At 26.7% G+C, this 20,436-nt stretch overlaps 3 protein-coding genes across 4 annotated transcripts; all 3 read left to right on the top strand.

Moving 5' to 3' along the window:
- Positions 1-323: 323 nt before the first annotated feature.
- On the top strand, positions 324-3,703 carry LOC114930273 (uncharacterized). 2 transcript variants are annotated; one of them, XM_029302025.2, is made up of 4 exons: positions 324-443; positions 1,445-1,622; positions 2,314-2,596; positions 3,114-3,703. In XM_029302025.2, exons 2-4 carry the CDS (start codon positions 1,470-1,472, stop codon positions 3,686-3,688), a joined length of 1,011 nt encoding a protein of 336 aa, XP_029157858.2. In that variant the 5' UTR covers positions 324-443; positions 1,445-1,469; the 3' UTR covers positions 3,689-3,703. The 2 variants fall into 2 exon arrangements, with proteins under 2 accessions (XP_029157858.2, XP_029157857.2); XM_029302024.2 differs by having other exon boundaries at positions 1,360-1,622.
- A 5,023-nt stretch (positions 3,704-8,726) lies between these two features.
- On the top strand, positions 8,727-11,957 carry LOC114930272 (uncharacterized). The gene is made up of 4 exons (XM_029302021.2): positions 8,727-8,806; positions 9,601-9,860; positions 10,558-10,855; positions 11,377-11,957. Exons 1-4 carry the CDS (start codon positions 8,782-8,784, stop codon positions 11,940-11,942), a joined length of 1,149 nt encoding a protein of 382 aa, XP_029157854.2. The 5' UTR covers positions 8,727-8,781; the 3' UTR covers positions 11,943-11,957.
- Positions 11,958-16,954: 4,997 nt separating this feature from the next.
- Positions 16,955-20,230, top strand: LOC114930275 (uncharacterized). Its single transcript, XM_029302026.2, has 4 exons — positions 16,955-17,081; positions 17,876-18,135; positions 18,833-19,133; positions 19,650-20,230. The coding sequence occupies exons 1-4, from the start codon at positions 17,057-17,059 to the stop codon at positions 20,213-20,215; spliced, it is 1,152 nt and encodes a 383-aa protein (XP_029157859.2). The 5' UTR covers positions 16,955-17,056; the 3' UTR covers positions 20,216-20,230.
- The last annotated feature ends 206 nt before the right edge of the window (positions 20,231-20,436 follow it).

Below are 20,436 nucleotides of genomic sequence, written 5' to 3'. Positions count from 1 at the left end.
CACAAACTTTCAATTTTAATATAATTAATGCTACATATTATTAAATTGTAAATTAAATATATGTTTTCATAAACCTGCGAGACATGAAATAATATTTAATAGTATCTAATAAATTATTTTATTCCTTCGAAATAATTTACGGAATAAACATATTCGAAGAATATCTCGAACATTCTTAGAAATAAGTCGAATATTCTTTGAAAATTAAGCTTTTCATGGTTGGCTTCTTGCGCAGAATCGTCGTTAGCCAATTAGAAATCAGAACGAGAACATGTGATTCTAACAATATTTCTTCTTCTTTCACTAAATGAAATTCCCTAACACCACTCACCAATTCGTTAAAATTGGTTTATCATCAGCATTTCTTCTCAGTTCACGTGATAGAATCCAAGCAGCAACTTTGTCATTATAAACCACGATGTCAGAAAATTATAAGACAATTGGTGAGTTAATAGTATATTAGCTGACAAGTGCGGGAAATCGTAAATCGGCCGAGAGTGCGGAAGTTTGGCGCACGAAACGAAGCCGAGTGACATTTCGCACTCTCGGCCGATTTATGACCCGCACATGTTGATTACGATATTTTGTGTGCGTGGAGAGGGAGCCCTTTCTAAAATTCCATCATGCGTAAGGGAGACTTTTCGCGCGCCGGTTGCACAAAAAATAATATATTATAAAGTAACACAAGTCTGTCGCCAATTTATCTCGCGTATATAACAATTTAATTAATAATAATAATAATAATATTTTAAATAACAAATATTTGTTGTTTACGCAAATATTTATAATTTATATTATTTTATATAAAGTTTTTGGATAATTTAGCTTAACAATAGTCATATAATAAGTTTTGCGATCCGTTGGATTCAATTATTCTAGAATCATGTGTTTGATTTTGAGGTCTGTTAGCATTGATTATAATTTATCGATACACAATAATTCGAAGGGCTTATGTAGATATATTAGTAAACATGAGCAGATATTATACAATGTCTTTCGGATATTGTTATTTAATATTTTGCAAAATTATAAAATATTTTCTATTGCATCTTTTTTCTATAAATATTGCAATTTATTTATATTTCTCTCAAAAACATCTAAATAATTTTTTAAGATATACATAGTTGCAAATATTTTATTATATATTTTAACAAATTTAAAATTAAATTGAGAATTGTTGAAAAACAAATCATTGTCTTGCAAATTACTTGTCAAATAAATTCAATGCCAATTAAGTAGTATATTGAATTTAATTTGATTTTGATGAGATTGTAGAATAAATTATGACTTTCAGTTTGTAATATCCCTATTTACTACCTTTGTCAGTTTAATCATAACTTTTTGGTTCTTCATGTTTAGTAACACCAATAAGAAGTTTTAAATTCATCCTTAAATGTCTGCAGAAAATGATTTGCATAATGCCACGGAAAGATTTTGTCTTCAGTTCGACTAGTTTATATGAGGAACTTATGATGGTTTATCGCGCATCCAGCGATGAGACCAAGGAACAGTTAAAAAGTATTCTCCTATTACCGATACATCTTGGAACAAATTTCTGGGCATTAGACAAAATAGTGGAGGAAAGAGAGAAGATACGGGAGAAGGAAAAAAAGGAAAATACGGTAAAAATATTTGTGCCTGATTTATATTTAATATTCCTTAAAATGTTTATCAACGACTTATCTCAGAAATTTAAGTTAATGTAAGAACATTTTTGCACAGCTTATATAATTTGACCTATTATTACATGCGCGATCAATGAATATTAAAATATTTATATAATATTATAACACAATGAAACTCAGATCATTCTTGCTTATTTTTAGTTTTTCGGGTAGCTTTGTATAAAATTACGCAACTGATTGAGACTAACTGAAAATATTAATAATTTTAATAATTTGTTAAATAATTTATTTAGCGGGACCAAAATTACAAATGCATTTTTATGAGAAACAGAAAGTCAAATATTAAAAACTTTATTTTCAATTTAATTTTGTCATTGAGCAAATTTTGAACAATAATATGTATATAAATAAAAATTAGTATAAATATTGCCTTATTAATCAAAATAGTTCAATTTAAAATACATAAATATCTTGATAGGATAAAAATTTTGTTAAATTATAATATTACATAATATTATATAATTTAATATAAGACTAAAATATAAAACAAATGATTATGTGAAATAATATTGTATATTTAATATAAAATTCTACTTTTAAAAATAAATTTATGTAATCTAAAGATAAAGTCTTTTATTTAAAAGAAAAGAAGATAAAATCAAAAATTGTTTTATATTTATTGTTCCAGGTTAATGCGATGAACGTTTGTTGCAGAGAGCGTTGTTGTTGGATTAAAGACACCAAATGTTACAAAAAAAACAACCATTTAACTCCTGAAAATTGCAGATTGTTTGATCATTCCAATATTCCTAATGTAATGAATGATATTAATGAAGTATTGAAAAACGAGATGCAGGGTTACATCCCTCAACCTGTGGTATTTAACTCATTCAATAACAATATGGAATTTATTCTTTCGTACGGACTGCGGCTTGAAATCCAATCACCTATAGACGTAAACTATATTACCTGTAAATATATCATTTTAATTTTATTTTACATGTGTGTGTATTTCAAATCCCTCTAATCTAAATCAATTATTGAAATTGTTTAAACTAATTTCATAATCAGTTTATATTATTAAATATTATATACTATCATCTTTACGAAATACATAACATTAGTAATATATATTTACTAATATTTTATTTTATAGATGACGTTTTATATAAAAATTTATAATAATAATTTTAATTTAATAGAAATGTTAGCATGATAAAACATTTTCTACAGTTGATTAAAAGTAAACATAAACACACGTACACACATGTACATTTCTCTAATTTATATAAATTTATATATATTATTTCTAAATTTTCAATATATGATCACAATGTGATTAAGTCAATACATTTTTATCTTGAGAGTGTAAGAAACATTATACGGATTTTTAAAAATTGATATAAACAAAAATAGTTTATGCAGTAATATAATTCCACTTCTATTAACTTTTATCACTTTTTTTCTATAGTCTTACAATTTTTTCAGACATATCTCGCAAATTCGGCATGTTCGTGACTAAGATAGTATTAACTTCCGAGACGTCGCTGTTCGCATTATTTCCAGCTGCTCAGGAATTAGCAAGATCTATGGGAAATATATGGAAAATTGATGAAGATATTTCTGGATTGGTCGAAAGATTGGCAACAAAAGAAGGAACCGAAATGTTCCATGAAATACTGTCTGAAAATACATCATTGGAAAAGTTGCCGGAAGAAGATACAATATACCCCAATTACTTCGAACTGGAGCACAAATTGCCAATCGATCAGTTGTTGGAAATGTTGGATATCAAACATGTATTGAGTCCAGAGAAAGCCAGCCTGTTTGGTTTTACTGAAGAAAATCTGCATCTCGGCGGTGCGAATCATCGTGCATATATCAACTTTACACCAAGAAATGTTACTGCTAATGCAGTTAATATATTCTATACCGAATCTGGAGGGTCCTTTACATCAATGCAAGAACATAACAATTGTACTAAATACGAAAATTCGTTTGTCTGGTTGTTGTGTAACAAACAATATATTCATTTTACTGGCGTTGTCAATAAAAATTGTTAGGTGACTTCCTCTTCACCTTCTGTTTGAATTATTTTTAAAACAAAGTAGTACAACGAAATTTCTTTATAGTTTCGTGAGGTATTTCTAATATCTTGCAAGTATCAGTTTTGTAAAATAAATATTAATAATTCAAGAACTTAATTTTGTGAGAACATTATGTGTTCGAGATAACATTTAAAATTAATATAAAATTTTCGTGTTATATAAACTTTGACATTGTCACATATGATTACAATTGAATAACTGTTGCGATAGATTTATTGTTAACGTTTATTTTATTCTTCATTTTATTTTATTCATTAAAATTCACACTTGGCAAGATATAACTTACTATATGTCGTATAAAAAAATCAAGAAACAAATTCCATATAACGATAATATATAATTTATATTGCGATATAATTTATTAAATTATCTCTTTAAAATAGACTGTGAAATAATGTGAAAAAAACCTTTTTGTCATTTTAGTTGTTGACACAAATTATTTTGTACTAATTTTTGTACTGGAACGGTTGTTTGTCATTTCTATCATAAATATAATTCAATTTACTGTTTTAAATGCATATGTAGCTTTATATAGTAGCAATAAATAATTCCTAAAAAACAATTTATTATATCTTTTTATTATTAAGAATAATGCAAATATTCATCATCTATATATCTAGAGCTATTAAATGTGGATTATTTTAACTATAAGTTTAAATTTTAGAACAAATTATTTACTAGTAAATAAATTATTAATAAATAATTAATAAATAATAAATTAGTATATTTAAATTAATAAATATTTTGTTTGTAGACATCTTCCAATACTAACGTATATTTATAAGACAAAATTATTTTACACTCGGCTCGGCTACCAGTGCATAAATTACATTCGATTGAATTAATAAAATAAGAGACTTGTGTGTGCTTTATCAAACAACGTGTTTGTTCCTACTTTTCTGATCGTATAAACAAGAAGTGGAACTAAATTTTCAAATTGATGAATTTAAAAATTCTTTTCTAGAAATGTAAATTTCCTGTCGATTTTCGAATAAATAATGATTTAAAATATACGTATTTTACGAGTATATGTGGTATTATTTTATATATTGCCAAGTAAATTTATATTTCGATTAATTTAATGATCATTACTTGGCAAGTCTTAAAATTTGATAGTTGAAAGTACTCTAGAATTGCGTACTTGTTTTTAAGGGGATAAAACTAACAACTTGTATTTAATTTTTTATCAAAACTTTTTAACGGACCGAAATATGATCATCTAAAAATATGCGTTAAAAAGTTTGATTTCTTTAGAAACTTTTTTATTTATTTAATTTCTTTTTCAATCAATAGTTAAAATCAATAGTTTTTAAAAAAATTAAAATAAAAATTTTATTTCTATTTTTGAAAAATAAGTATAATTCCTCAAAGAGGGATATAAATGTACTTATATAATTATACAAGAAACTCCCTTAACTTTTTACAAAGAATCATCTCCTAAAATTTTTCGCACTTATTTAAATGCGCTCGGTATATATATTATATAAATTTTCAAAAGTGCTTGCTATATTTTATATACAAGCTCCGATTTTTTATCCACTGACCTTTCTTTTTCTTATTTTTTTCTGGATCATTTTTGTTTTATCTTTTTCGATTCTCCATTTTTTCAAGCGTAAAGTACGACCTGGACTTGCACATAAGCGAGTTACACTGCAATGAAATCTTGTCGATGTTCGTGTTGTTATCGGAATATTGCACGCGGATGCACAAGCAAGACCACTCTTTTCAGGAAAGTAATATTGTCAACGATTTGACCCAACTGCTCAAACAGATTTCGACCAAGGAGGGAATCCGCAAATTGCGCTGTATTTTAAAAAATAACTCAACCAAGGAAAATTATTTTAATTTCATTATGTGATCGAACTTCGAGATAAAGGAGGAGCTGCTGATCCACGAGCTGTTGACAGCTTTATGTGCCGAAGAATTATTGAATAGCGAAATTCAGATGAGCGATTTTGTGGTGGACGACGATTGCGATTTACACTGGGAAGAAGTATTTTCGGCTGTTCAGCCGTATCATCTATGAATCCAGGAAATCCTACGTTTGGCTAAACTACGACACGCTGCATCGGAACATCTTCGCCGGGGAACTTAAATTCAACGAGTAGGAAACTAATTTGATTGTAGCGATACGGAAATTGAGTTATGGATTTCTTTGAATTTTTTTTGGAGCCATGCACAAGTTGAACCAATGTTCACATTTATAAATAATGACAATGTTCTGAGTAGAAATCTGTAGTCATTAGAAAATAATACGTATACTTCGAAATCTTTAATGAATTGGTTTTTGTGTAATATATACTAATAATAAGAGCAAGTCGTATTAAAAATAAATCTGTTGTTTCTTATCACTTGATATCAATGTTTGCTAACTATTAAATTTATAAGTTTTTAGAAACTTGAGGAAAGAAGTGAAGTTCATGCAATCTTCAAAAATTTCTTAAAAATTTTAAAGTCGATTAATTCGAATAATTGTTATTAATTCAATCTCGCATTTGAGCTTTGTTGTTTTATAAATTCTTAATATTTTAATTAACTTAAAAAGAGGATTTAAAATATTATTTAATAACTTAATAAATGTCTTGTACATATTTTTAAGCTTTAAGTATTAAAAGATCTAGAAACGAATCTATAACAAAATAAAAGAACAAATCTATAACAAAAAAAACACAGAAAATGTTTTGAATAATAAAAATGCTTGCTATTTTATATACAAGTTCCGATTTCTTATCCACTGACCTCCCTTTTTCTTTTTTTTTTCTGGATCATTTTTTTTTAAATATTTTTCGATTCTCCATTTTTTCAGACGTATATTATGACCTGGACACATAAGCGTGTTACACTACAAGACTGAAATCTTGTCGATGTTCGTGTTATTTTTGGAATATTGCACGCGGATGCACAAGCAAGACCACTCTTTTCAGGAAAGTAATATTGTCAACGATTTGACCCAACTGCTCAAACAGATTTCGACCAAGGAGAAAATCTGCAAGTTGCACTGGAAAGTTAATTCGATCATGGCAATATGGAAATTAAGTTTTGTATATTTTTGAATTTTCTTATTTTTTTTTGAGTGCACGAGTTGAACTGATGTTCACTTCTATAAATATGGACAATGTTTTGAGTAGAAATCTGTAGATTTGTAGTCACACACACACACACACGCACGCATGCACGCACGCACGCACACGCACACATTTGAAAATAATACGTAATCATCGAAGTTTCTAATGGATTGGATATTGCGTAATATATTCTAATTGTAAAAGCAAGTCGTATTAAAAAGGAATCAGTTCTTTTAGATCGTCGAATTTTAATGTTTCCTAGCTATTAAATTTATAAGGTTTTGGAAGCTTGAGGGAAGGAGTAAAGATCGTGCAATTTTCAAAGATTTCTCAAAAATGTTATAGTCGATTGATTGATTGTTATTAATTTACTCTTGCATTTGAATTTTGTTGTTTTATAATTTCTTGATATTTTAATTAATTTAAAAGAAGAATCTAAAACATAATTCATATTTCTTATGTATTCTATGAAAAATATTTTAAAACGAGATAACGATTCGGTGTCAAAATTCATTTATATATTTATGTACATATGTATTTAGTTAATTCTTAAATTTGTAAAATGTAATTGTGCATTGATAATACAACAGGAAAAAATTAATATAAAATAAATAATAATGAATATATAAAATAAATATGCAAATTAATAAATCATTTTAATGCATATCTTAATATTAAATACCGATATTAATAAAGAATTTTCTCAGTATGTTTTCTCTTCAAAAATATAAACGAGTCGATTACTGAGCTAAAATATTTAATTAATAATTACATTTATAATTCGCACAATTTGTTAATTAATTTTTAGATTCTCATATCTAGTAACATACAGATATTTCCTTCTTGAACTAAATAAATTTTTGATCTTAGAAATTCCTCCACTGTTATATACAATTTCTGTTTATAATTGTAATCAAAACTTGAAATATTTTTAAAGACTTAAATACAAAAGTTAGAATATATTCAATTAAGTTAGGAAAAATTAAAAGAATTAATTAACAAATAATACTAATTATACCCAGATAGCCACAGTAATTATTATGACATCATTTTGATGTCATAATAATTACTGTGGCTATCTGGGTAAATTACAATATATATGTTGTTTAACTCAATAAACGTTTCCTACATATCTATAATTATTATAAGATACGAATCTATAACAGAAAGAACACAGAAAATGTTTTACATAATATATACTAATCGTTAAATATACCAATTACGAATTAAGCGATTACGTTTTATATTAACTTATTGTTAGTGTTAAGTTTCTTATGTGTTGAGCATGATTTTCTCTCTTTTAACTTAATATTGTAGTTTTAAATTATTTTTTCAATAATGTACTTTAACTGTATTCGTTTCACACATCATTTTTTCGATCTACTATAGATTGTCAAAATAAAAAAATGGCATTTATTCTGTGTACTCTTTTCATATACCTTTATTCTTATCATATTACTTTTATTGGATTTTGATATATAAAACAATTACAAAAGCATATATATATATATATATATATATATATATTTCACATGCGCATATTTATATAATAATTACATCTAGCACAAACTTTCAATTTTAATATAATTAATGCTACATATTATTCAATTGTAAATTAAATATAATGTTTTCATAAACCTGCGAAACATGAAATAATATTTAATAGTATCTAATAGATTAATTGATATTCTTCGAAATAATTTACAGAATGAATCATATTCGAAGAATATCTCGAACATTCTTAGAAATAAGTCGAATATTCTTTGAAAATTAAGCTTTTCATGGTTGGCTTCTCGCGCAAAATCGTCGTTAGCCAATTAGAAATCAGAACGAGAACATGTGATTTTAACAATATTTCTTCTTCTTTCACTAAATGAAATTCCCTAACACCACTCAACAATTCGTTAAAATTGGTTTATCATCAGCATTTCTCTCAGTTCACGTGATAGAATCCAAGCAGCAAAATTGTCATTATAAACCACGATGTCAGAACTTTATAAGACAAGTGGTGAGTTAATAGTATATTAGCTGACAAGTGCGGGAAATCGTAAATCGGCCGAGAGTGCGGAAGTTTGGCGCACGAAACGAAGCCGAGTGACATTTCGCATTCTCGGCCGATTTATGACCCGCACATGTTAATTACGATATTTTGTGTGCGTGGAGAGAGAGCTCTTTCTAAAATTCCATCATGCGTAAGGGCGACTTTTCGCGTGCCGGTTGCACAAAAAATAATATATTATAAAGTAACACAAGTTTGTCGCCAATTTACCTCGCGTATATAACAATTTAATGAATAATAATAATAATATTTTAAATAACAAACATTTGTTATTTCGCAAATATTTACTATATATATTATTTTATTTAAAATTTTTGAATAATATAACTTAACAATAGTCATATAATAAGTTTTGCGATCCGTTGGATTTAATTTTTCTAGAATCATGTGTTTGATTTTGAGGTCTGTTAGCATTGATTATATTTTATCGATACACAATAATTCGAAGAGTTTATGTAGATATATTAGTAAACATGGGCAAATATTATACAATATTTTTCGGATATTGTTATTTAATATTTTGCCTTCTTTTCTTCTTTCTTTTTCGGTTGTCTTTTCTTATTAATTACTATATATTTATATATATAAAATAAATTAACATTTAATTTCTAGAAATCAATTTAATTGTATTTTGATGAGATATTGTAAAATGAATTATGATTTTCTACTTGTAATATCTATATTTACTGCTTTTGTCAGTTTAGCTTAATTAACACATTTTCGTCTTCCATGTTTATCAACAGTTGTCATCGAAGGTATCGATTTCACCTTTCAATGTCTGCAGAAAATTATTCACATAATGCCACGGAAAGATATTGTGTTTAGTTCGAATAGCTTATATGAGGGACTTATAATGGTTTATCGTGCATCCAGCAATGAGACTAAAGAACAATTGAAAAGTATCCTTCAATTACCGATACATCTTGGAACTAAATTCTGGGCATTAGACAAAATAATGGAGGAAAGAGAGAAGATACGAGAGAAGAAAAGAAAGGAAGAGACGGTAAAAAATATTTGTGCCTGATTTATATTTAATATTTCTCAAAATGTTTATCAAGGACTTATTTCAGAAATTTTAGTTAATGTAGGAACATTTTTGCACAGTATATATAATTTGACCTATTATTACATGCGCGATCAATGGGTATTAAAATATTTATATAATATTATAACACACAATGAAACAGATCATTTCTGCTTATTTTTAGTTTTTCAGATAGCTTTGTATAGAATTACGCAATTGATTAAGACTAACCGAAAATTTTAATAATTTTAATAATTTGTTAAATAATTTATTCAGCGGGACCGAAATTACGAATGCATTTTTAAGAGAAATAGAAAGTCAAGAATTAAAAACTTTATTTTTAACTAAATTTTGTCATTGTGCATTTTGAACAATAATATGTATTTAAATATAAAATAGTATATAATTACTACTTTATTAATCAAAATAGTTCAATAACCTAATATACATAAATATCTGGATAAGATAAGGATTCTGTTATATTAAAATATTACATAATATTATATTTAATATTATTAAACTAAAATTCATTATGAAAATGATTATATGAATAAATATTGTATATATAATATAAAATTCTACTTTTAAAAATAAATTTATGTAATCCATAGATAAAGTCTTTTATTTAAAAGAGAAAAGAATATAATCAAAAATTGTTTTATATTTATTGTTCCAGGTTAACGTCCATGCGATGGACGTTTGTTGCAGAGAGCATTGTTGTTGGATTAAAGACACCAAATGTTACAAAAAAAACAACCATTTAACTCCTGAAAATTGCAGATTGTTTGATCATTCCAATATTCCTAATGTAATGAATGATATTAATGAAGTATTGAAAAACGAGATGCAGGGATACATCCCTCAACCTGTGGTATTTAACTCATTCAATAACAATATGGAATTTATTCTTTCGTACGGACTGCGGCTTAAAAGCCACCAAACACCAGTCGCGTATCCCTCTAGCAGTACTACCAGTAAATATGTCATTTTAATTTTATTTTACATGTGTGTGTACTTCAAATCCCTTTAATCTAATTCTATTATTGAAATTGTTTTAACTAATTTCATAATCAATTTATATTTCTAAATATTATATACTATCATCTATATGAAATACATAACATTAGTAATATATATTTATTAATATTTTATTTTATAGATGACGTTTTATATAACAATTTATAATAATAATTTTAATCTAATAGAAATGTTAGCATGAAAAAACATTTTCTACAGTTGATTAAAAGTAAACATAAACAAACGCACACACATGTACATTTCTCTAATTTATATGAATTTATATATATCATTTCTAAATTTTCAATATATGATCACAATGTGATTAAGTCAATACATTTTTATCTTGAGAGTGCAAGAAACAATATACGGATTTTTAAAAATTGTTGATATAAACAGAAATAGTATATGCAGTAATGTAATTCCGCTTCCATTAACTTTTATTACTCTTTTTTTATAGTCTTACAATTTTTTTCAGACATATCTCGCAAATTCGGCATGTTCGTGACTAAGATAGTATTTACAAACGAGATGTTGCTGTTCGCATTATTTCCAGCTGCTCAGGAATTAGCAAGATCTAATATATGGAAAATTGATGAAGATATTTCTGGATTGGTCAAAAGATTGGCAACTAAAGAACAAGCCGAAATGCTCCGTGAAACACTGTTTGAAAATGAATTGGAGAAATTGCCGGAAGAAAATACGATTTACCCCGATAACTTCGAACTGGAGCACGAATTGCCAATCGATCAGTTGTTGGAAATGTTGAATATCAAACATGTATTGAGTCCAGAGAAAGCCAGCCTGTTTGGTTTTACTAAAGAAAATCTGCATCTCGGCGGTGCGAATCATCGTGCATATATCAAGTTCACATCAAGGGACGTTACTGCTAATGCAATTAATATATTCTATACCGAATCTGGAGGGTCCTTTACATCAATGCAAGAACATAACAATTGTACTAAATACGAAAATTCGTTTGTCTGGTTGTTGTGTAACAAACAATATATTCTTTTTACTGGCGTTGTCAATAAAAATTGTTAGGTGACTTTCTCTTCAGCTTCTGTTTGAATTATTTTTAAAACAAAGTAGTACAACGAAATTTCTTTATAGTTTCGTGAGGTATTTCTAATATCTTGCAAGTTTCAGTTTTGTAAAATAAATATTAATAATTCAAGAACTTAATTTTGTGAGAACATTATGTGTTCGAGATAACATTTAAAATTAATATAAAATTTTCGTGTTATATAAACTTTGACATTGTCACATATGATTACAATTGAATAACTGTTGCGATAGATTTATTGTTAACGTTTATTTTATTCTTTATTTTATTTTATTCATTAAAATTCACACTTGGCAAGATATAACTTACTATATGTCGTATAAAAAAATCAAGAAACAAATTCCATATAACGATAATATATAATTTATATTGCGATATAATTTATTAAATTATCTCTTTAAAATAGACTGTGAAATAATGTGAAAAAAACCTTTTTGTCATTTTAGTTGTTGACACAAATTATTTTGTACTAATTTTTGTACTGGAACGGTTGTTTGTCATTTCTATCATAAATATAATTCAATTTACTGTTTTAAATGCATATGTAGCTTTATATAGTAGCAATAAATAATTCCTAAAAAACAATTTATTATATCTTTTTATTATTAAGAATAATGCAAATATTCATCATCTATATATCTAGAGCTATTAAATGTGGATTATTTTAACTATAAGTTTAAATTTTAGAACAAATTATTTACTAGTAAATAAATTATTAATAAATATTTAATAAATAATAAATTAGTATATTTAAATTAATAAATATTTTGTTTGTAGACATCTTCCAATACTAACGTTTATTTATAAGACAAAATTATTTTACACTCGGCTCGGCTACCAGTGCATAAATTACATTCGATTGAATTAGTTAAATAAGAGAATTGTGTGTGCTTTATCAAACAACGTGTTTGTTCCTACTTTTCTGATCGTATAAACAAGAAGTGGAACTAAATATTCAAATTGATGAGTTTAAAAATTCTTTTCTAGAAATGTAAATTTCCTGTCGATTTTCGAATAAATAATGATTTAAAATATACGTATTTTACGAGTATATGTGGTATTATTTTATATATTGCCAAGTAAATTTATATTTCGATTAATTTAATGATCATTACTTGGCAAGTCTTAAAATTTGATAGTTGAAAGTACTCTAGAATTGCGTACTTGTTTTTAAGGGGATAAAACTAACAACTTGTATTTAATTTTTTATCAAAACTTTTTAACGGACCGAAATATGATCATCTAAAAATATGCGTTAAAAAGTTTGATTTCTTTAGAAACTTTTTTATTTATTTAATTTCTTTTTCAATCAATAGTTAAAATCAATAGTTTTTAAAAAAATTAAAATAAAAATTTTATTTCTATTTTTGAAAAATAAGTATAATTCCTCAAAGAGGGATATAAATGTACTTATATAATTATACAAGAAACTCCCTTAACTTTTTACAAAGAATCATCTCCTAAAATTTTTCGCACTTATTTAAATGCGCTCGGTATATATATTATATAAATTTTCAAAAGTGCTTGCTATATTTTATATACAAGCTCCGATTTTTTATCCACTGACCTTTCTGGATCATTTTTGTTTTATCTTTTTCAATTCTCCATTTTTTCAAGCGTAAAGTACGACCTGGACTTGCACATAAGCGAGTTACACTGCAATGAAATCTTGTCGATGTTCGTGTTGTTATCGGAATATTGCACGCGGATGCACAAGCAAGACCACTCTTTTCAGGAAAGTAATATTGTCAACGATTTGACCCAACTGCTCAAACAGATTTCGACCAAAGAGGGAATCCGCAAATTGCGCTGTATTTTAAAAAATAACTCAACCAAGGAAAATTATTTTAATTTCATTATGTGATCGAACTTCGAGATAAAGGAGGAGCTGCTGATCCACGAGCTGTTGACAGCTTTATGTGCCGAAGAATTATTGAATAGCGAAATTCAGATGAGCGATTTTGTGGTGGACGACGATTGCGATTTACACTGGGAAGAAGTATTTTTGGCTGTTCAGCCGTATTATCTATGAATCCAGGAAATCCTACGTTTGGCTAAACTACGACAAGCTGCATCGGAACATCTTCGCCGGGGAACTTAACAAATTCAACGAGTAGGAAACTAATTTGATTGTAGCGATACGGAAATTGAGTTACGGATTTCTTTGAATTTTTTTTGGAGCCATGCACAAGTTGAACCAATGTTCACATTTATAAATAATGACAATGTTCTGAGTAGAAATCTGTAGTCATTAGAAAATAATACGCATTCTTCGAAGTCTTTAATGGATTGGTTTTTGTGTAATATATACTAATAATAAGAGCAAGACGTATTAAAAATAAATCTGTTGTTTCTCATCACTTGATATCAATGTTTGCTAACTATTAAATTTATAAGTTTTTAGAAACTTGAGAAAAGAAGTGAAGTTCATGCAATCTTCAAAAATTTCTTAAAAATTTTAAAGTCGATTAATTCGAATAATTGTTATTAATTCAATCTCGCATTTGAGCTTTGTTGTTTTATAAATTCTTAATATTTTAATTAACTTAAAAAGAGGATTTAAAATATTATTTAATAACTTAATAAATGTCTTGTACATAGTTTTAAGCTTTAAGTATTAAAAGATCTAGAAACGAATCTATAACAAAATAAAAGAACAAATCTATAACAAAAAAAACACAGAAAATGTTTTGAATAATAAAAATGCTTGCTATTTTATATACAAGTTCCGATTTCTTATCCACTGACCTCCCTTTTCTTTTTTTTTTCTGGATCATTTTTTTTTAAATATTTTTTCGATTCTCCATTTTTTCAGACGTATATTATGACCTGGACACATAAGCGTGTTACACTACAAGACTGAAATCTTGTCGAATGTTCGTGTTATTTATCGGAATATTGCACGCGGATGCACAGACATGACCACTCTTTTCAGGAAAGTATATTGTCAACGATTTGACCCAACTGCTCAAACAGATTTCGACCAAGGAGGGAATCTGCAAGTTGCACTGGAAAGGTTAATTCGATCATGGCGATATGGAAATTAAGTTTTGTATATTTTTGAATTTCCTTTTTTTTTTGAGTGCACGAGTTGAACCTGATGTTCACTTCTATAAATATGGACAATGTTTTGAGTAGAAATCTGTAGATTTGTAGTCACACACACACACACACGCACGCATGCACGCAAGCACGCACACGCACACATTTGAAAATAATACGTAATCATCGAAGTTTCTAATGGATTGGATATTGCGTAATATATTCTAATTGTAAAAGCAAGTCGTATTAAAAATGAATCAGTTCTTTTAGATCGTCGAATTTTAATGTTTCCTAGCTATTAAATTTATAAGGTTTTGGAAGCTTGAGGGAAGGAGTAAAGATCGTGCAATTTTCAAAGATTTCTCAAAAATGTTATAGTCGATTGATTGATTGTTATTAATTTACTCTCGCATTTGAATTTTGTTGTTTTATAATTTCTTGATATTTTAATTAATTTAAAAGAAGAATCTAAAACATAATTCATATTTCTTATGTATTCTATGAAAAATATTTTAAAACGAGATAACGATTCGGTGTCAAAATTCATTTATATATTTATGTACATATGTATTTAGATAATTCTTAAATTTGTAAAATGTAATTGTGCATTGATAATACAACAGGAAAAAATTAATATAAATAAAATAATAATAAATATATAAAATAAATATGCAAATAAATAAATCATTTTAATGCATATCTTAATATTAAATACCGATATTAATAAAGAATTTTCTCAGTATGTTTTCTCTTCAAAAATACAAACGAGTCGATTACTGAGCTAAAATATTTAATTAGTAATTACATTTATAATTCGCACAATTTGTTAATTAATTTTTAGATTCTCATATCTAGTAGCATACAGATATTTCCTTCTTGAACTAAATAAATTTTTGATTTTAGAAATACCTCCACTATTATATACATTTTCTGTTTATAATTGTAATCAAAATTTAAAATATTTTTAAAGACTTAAATACAGAAAGTTAGAATATATTCAATTAAGTTAGGAAAAATTAAAAGAATTAATTAACAAATAATACTAATTATACCCAGATAGTCACAGTAATTATTATGACATCATTTTGATGTCATAATAATTACTGTGGCTATCTGGGTAATCATTTTGATGTCATAATAATTACTGTGGCTATCTAGGTAAATTACTATATATGATGTTTAACTCAATAAACGTTTTCTACATATCTATAATTATTATAAGATACGAATCTATAACAGAAAGAACACAGAAAATGTTTTACATAATATATACTAATCGTTAAATATACCAATTACGAATTAAGCGATTACGTTTTATATTAACTTATTGTTAGTGTTAAGTTTCTTACGTGTTGAGCATGATTTTCTCTGTTTTAACTTAATAGTGTAGCTTTAATCTATTTTTTCAATAATGTACTTTAACTGTATTCGTTTCACACATCATTTTTTCTATCTACTATAGATTGTAAAAATAAAAAATGGCATTTATTCTGTGTACTCTTTTCATATACCTTTATTCTTATCATATTACTTTTATTGTATTTTGATATATAAAACAATTACAAAAGCATATATATATATATATATATATATATATTTCACATGCGCATATTTATATAATAATTACATCTAGCAAAAACTTTCAATTTTAATATAATTAATGCTACATATTATTCAATTGTAAATTAAATAAATGTTTTTATAAACCTGCGAAACATAAAATAATATTTAATAGTATCTAATAGATTAATTGATTTTTTCGAAATAATTTACAGAATGATCATATTCGAAGAATATCTCGAACATTCTTAGAAATAAGTCGAATATTCTTTGAAAATTAAGCTTTTCATGGTTGATTTCTCGCGCAGAATCGTCGTTAGCCAATTAGAAATCAGAACGAGAACATGTGATTCTAATAATATTTCTTCTTCTTTCACTAAATGAAATTCCCTAACACCACTCACCAATTCGTTAAAATTGGTTTATCATTAGCATTTCTCTCAGTTCACGTGATAGAATCCAAGCAGCAACTTTGTCATTATAAACCACGATGTCAGAAAGTTATAAGACAAGTGGTGAGTTAATAGTATATTAGCTGACAAGTGCGGGGGATCATAAATTGGACGAGAGTGCAGAAGTTTGGCGCACGAGGCGAAGCCGAGTGACATTTCGCAGTCTCGGCCGATTTATGACCCGCACATGTTGATTACGATATTTCGTGTGCGTGGAGAGAGAGCCCTTTCTAAAATTCCATCATGCCTAAGGGCGACTTTTCGCGTGCCGGTTGCACAAAAAATAATATATTATAAAGTAACACAAGTCTGTCGCCAATTTATCTCGCGTATATAACAATTTAATGTATAATAATATTAATATTTTAAATAATAAACATATGTTATTACGCAAATATTTACTATATATATTGTTTTATATAAAATTTTTGAATAATATAGCTTAACAATAGTCATAAAATAAGTTTTGCGATCCGTTAGATTCAATTATTCTAGAATCATGTGTTTGATTTTGAGGTCTGTTAGCATTGATTATATTTTATCGATACACAATAATTCGAAGGGTTTATGTAGATATATTAGTAAACATGGGCAGATATTATACAATATTTTTCGGATATTGTTATTTAATATTTTGCCTTCTTTTCTTCTTTCTTTTTCGGTTGTCTTTTCTTATTAATTACTATATATTTATATATATAAAATAAATTAACATTTGATTTCTAGAAATCAATTTAATTGTATTTTGATGAGATATTGTAAAATAAATTATGATTTTCTACTTTTAATATCTATATTTACTGCCTTTGTCAGTTTAGCTTAATTAACACATTTTCGTCTTCCATGTTTATCAACAGTTGTCATCGAAGGTATCGATTTCACCTTTCAATGTCTGCAGAAAATTATTCACATAATGCCACGGAAAGATTTTGTCTTTAGTTCGAATAGCTTATATGAAGGACTTATGATGGTTTATCGTGCATCCAGCAATGAGACTAAAGAACAATTGAAAAGTATCCTTCAATTACCGATACATCTTGGAACTAAATTCTGGGCATTAGACAAAATAGTGGAGGAAAGAGATAAGATACTAGAGAAAAAAAGAAAGAAAAGGATGGTAAAAAATATTTGTGCCTGATTTATATTTAATAATTCTCAAAATGTTTATTAACGACTTATTTCAGAAATTTAAGTTAATGTAGGAACATTTTTGCACAGCATATATAATTTGACCTATTATTACATGCGCGATCAATGGATATTAAAATATTTATATAATATTATAACACACAATGAAACAGATCATTTCTGCTAATTTTTAGTTTTTCAGATAGCTTTGTATAGAATTACGCAATTGATTAAGACTAACCAAAAATTTTAATAATTTTAATAATTTGTTAAATAATTTATTCAGCGGGACCGAAATTACGAATGCATTTTTAAGAGAAATAGAAAGTCAAGAATTAAAAACTTTATTTTTAACTAAATTTTGTCATTGTGCATTTTGAACAATAATATGTATTTAAATATAAAATAGTATATAATTACTACTTTATTAATCAAAATAGTTCAATAACCTAATATATATAAATATCTGGATAAGATAAGGATTCTGTTATATTAAAATATTACATAATATTATATTTAATATTATTAAACTAAAATTTATTATGAAAATGATTATATGAATGAATTTTGTATATATAATATAAAATTCTACTTTTAAAAATAAATTTATGTAATCCATAGATAAAGTCTTTTATTTAAAAGAGAAGAGAATATAATCAAAAATTGTTTTATATTTATTGTTCCAGGTTAATCCGATGTTCCATGCAATGGACGTTTGTTGCAGAGAGCATTGTTGTTGGATTAAAGATACCAAATGTTACAAAAAAAACAACCATTTAACTCCTGAAAATTGCAGATTGTTTGATCATTCCAATATTCCTAATGTAATGAATGATATTAATGAAGTATTGAAAAACGAGATGCAGGGTTACATCCCTCAACCTGTGGTATTTAACTCATTCAATAACAAGATGGAATTTATTCTTTCGTACGGACTGCGGCTTAAAAGTCACCAAACAGTCGCGTATCCCTTTAGCATTACTACCAGTAAATATGTCATTTTAATTTTATTTTACATGTGTGTGTACTTCAAATCTCTTTAATCTAATTCTATTATTGAAATTGTTTTAACTAATTTCATAATCAATTTATATTTCTAAATATTATATACTATCATCTATATGAAATACATAACATTAGTAATATATATTTACTAATATTTTATTTTATAGATGACGTTTTATATAACAATTTATAATAACAATTTTAATCTAATAGAAATGTTAGCATGAGAAAACATTTTCTACAGTTGATTAAAAGTAAACATAAACAAACGCACACACATGTACATTTCTCTAATTTATATGAATTTATATATATCATTTCTAAATTTTCAATATATGATCACAATGTGATTAAGTCAATACATTTTTATCTTGAGAGTGCAAGAAACATTATACGGATTTTTAAAAATTGAAATAAACAAAAATAGTCAATGCAGTAATATAATTCCACTTCTATTAACTTTTATTACTTTTTTCTATAGTCTTACAATTTTTTCAGGGATATCTCGCAAATTCGGCATGTTTGTGACTAAGATAGTATTTACAAACGAGACGTCGCTGTTCGCATTATTTCCAGCTGCGGAAAAATTATTAAAAGTTGATATTTGGAAAATTGATAAAGATATTTCTGGATTGGTCGAAAGATTGGCAACTAAAGAACAAGCCGAAATGCTCCGTGAAACACTGTTTAAAAATGAATTGGAAAAATTGCCGGAAGAAGATGCAATATACCTTAATTACTTTGAACTGGAGCACGAATTGCCAATCAATCAGTTGTTGGAAATGTTGAATATCAAACATGTATTGAGTCCAAAAAAGGCCAGCCTGTTTGGTTTTACTGAAGAAAATCTGCATCTCGGCGGTGCGAATCATCGTGCATATATCAACTTTACACCAAGAAATGTTACTGCTAATGCAGTTAATATATTCTATACCGAATCTGGAGGGTCCCTTACATCAATGCCCGAACATAACAATTGTACTAAATACGAAAATTCGTTTGTCTGGTTGTTGTGTAACAAAGAATATATTCTTTTTACTGGCGTTGTCAATAAAAATTGTTAGGTGACTTCCTCTTCAGCTTCTGTTTGAATTATTTTTAAAACAAAGTAGTACAACGAAATTTCTTTATAGTTTCGTGAGGTATTTCTAATATCTAGCAAGTATCAGTTTTGTAAAATAAATATTAATAATTCAAGAACTTAATTTTGTGAGAACATTATGTGTTCGAGATAACATTTGAAATTAGTATATAATTTTCGTGTTATATAAACTTTGACATTGTC

The sequence above is a fragment of the Nylanderia fulva genome, unplaced genomic scaffold, assembly GCF_048542155.1.
Source record: "Nylanderia fulva isolate GAGA-0341 unplaced genomic scaffold, ASM4854215v1 Scaffold96, whole genome shotgun sequence".
NCBI lineage: Eukaryota > Metazoa > Arthropoda > Insecta > Hymenoptera > Formicidae > Nylanderia > Nylanderia fulva.
This window is presented reverse-complemented; position numbering and strand designations above follow the sequence as displayed.

What these genes read in the sequence shown, in the direction of transcription:
- LOC114930273 (XM_029302024.2), top strand. Translation starts at nt 419, where the DNA reads ATGTCAGAAAATTATAAGACAATTG. An exon ending in AGGAAAAAAAGGAAAATACG is followed by an intron (nt 1,623 to 2,313) that starts GTAAAAATATTT and finishes TTATTGTTCCAG; the next exon opens with GTTAATGCGATGAACGTTTG. An exon ending in AGACGTAAACTATATTACCT is followed by an intron (nt 2,597 to 3,113) that starts GTAAATATATCA and finishes CAATTTTTTCAG; the next exon opens with ACATATCTCGCAAATTCGGC.
- LOC114930272 (XM_029302021.2), top strand. Translation starts at nt 8,782, where the DNA reads ATGTCAGAACTTTATAAGACAAGTG. An exon ending in AGAAAAGAAAGGAAGAGACG is followed by an intron (nt 9,861 to 10,557) that starts GTAAAAAATATT and finishes TTATTGTTCCAG; the next exon opens with GTTAACGTCCATGCGATGGA. An exon ending in TCCCTCTAGCAGTACTACCA is followed by an intron (nt 10,856 to 11,376) that starts GTAAATATGTCA and finishes AATTTTTTTCAG; the next exon opens with ACATATCTCGCAAATTCGGC.
- LOC114930275 (XM_029302026.2), top strand. Translation starts at nt 17,057, where the DNA reads ATGTCAGAAAGTTATAAGACAAGTG. An exon ending in AAAAAAGAAAGAAAAGGATG is followed by an intron (nt 18,136 to 18,832) that starts GTAAAAAATATT and finishes TTATTGTTCCAG; the next exon opens with GTTAATCCGATGTTCCATGC. An exon ending in TCCCTTTAGCATTACTACCA is followed by an intron (nt 19,134 to 19,649) that starts GTAAATATGTCA and finishes CAATTTTTTCAG; the next exon opens with GGATATCTCGCAAATTCGGC.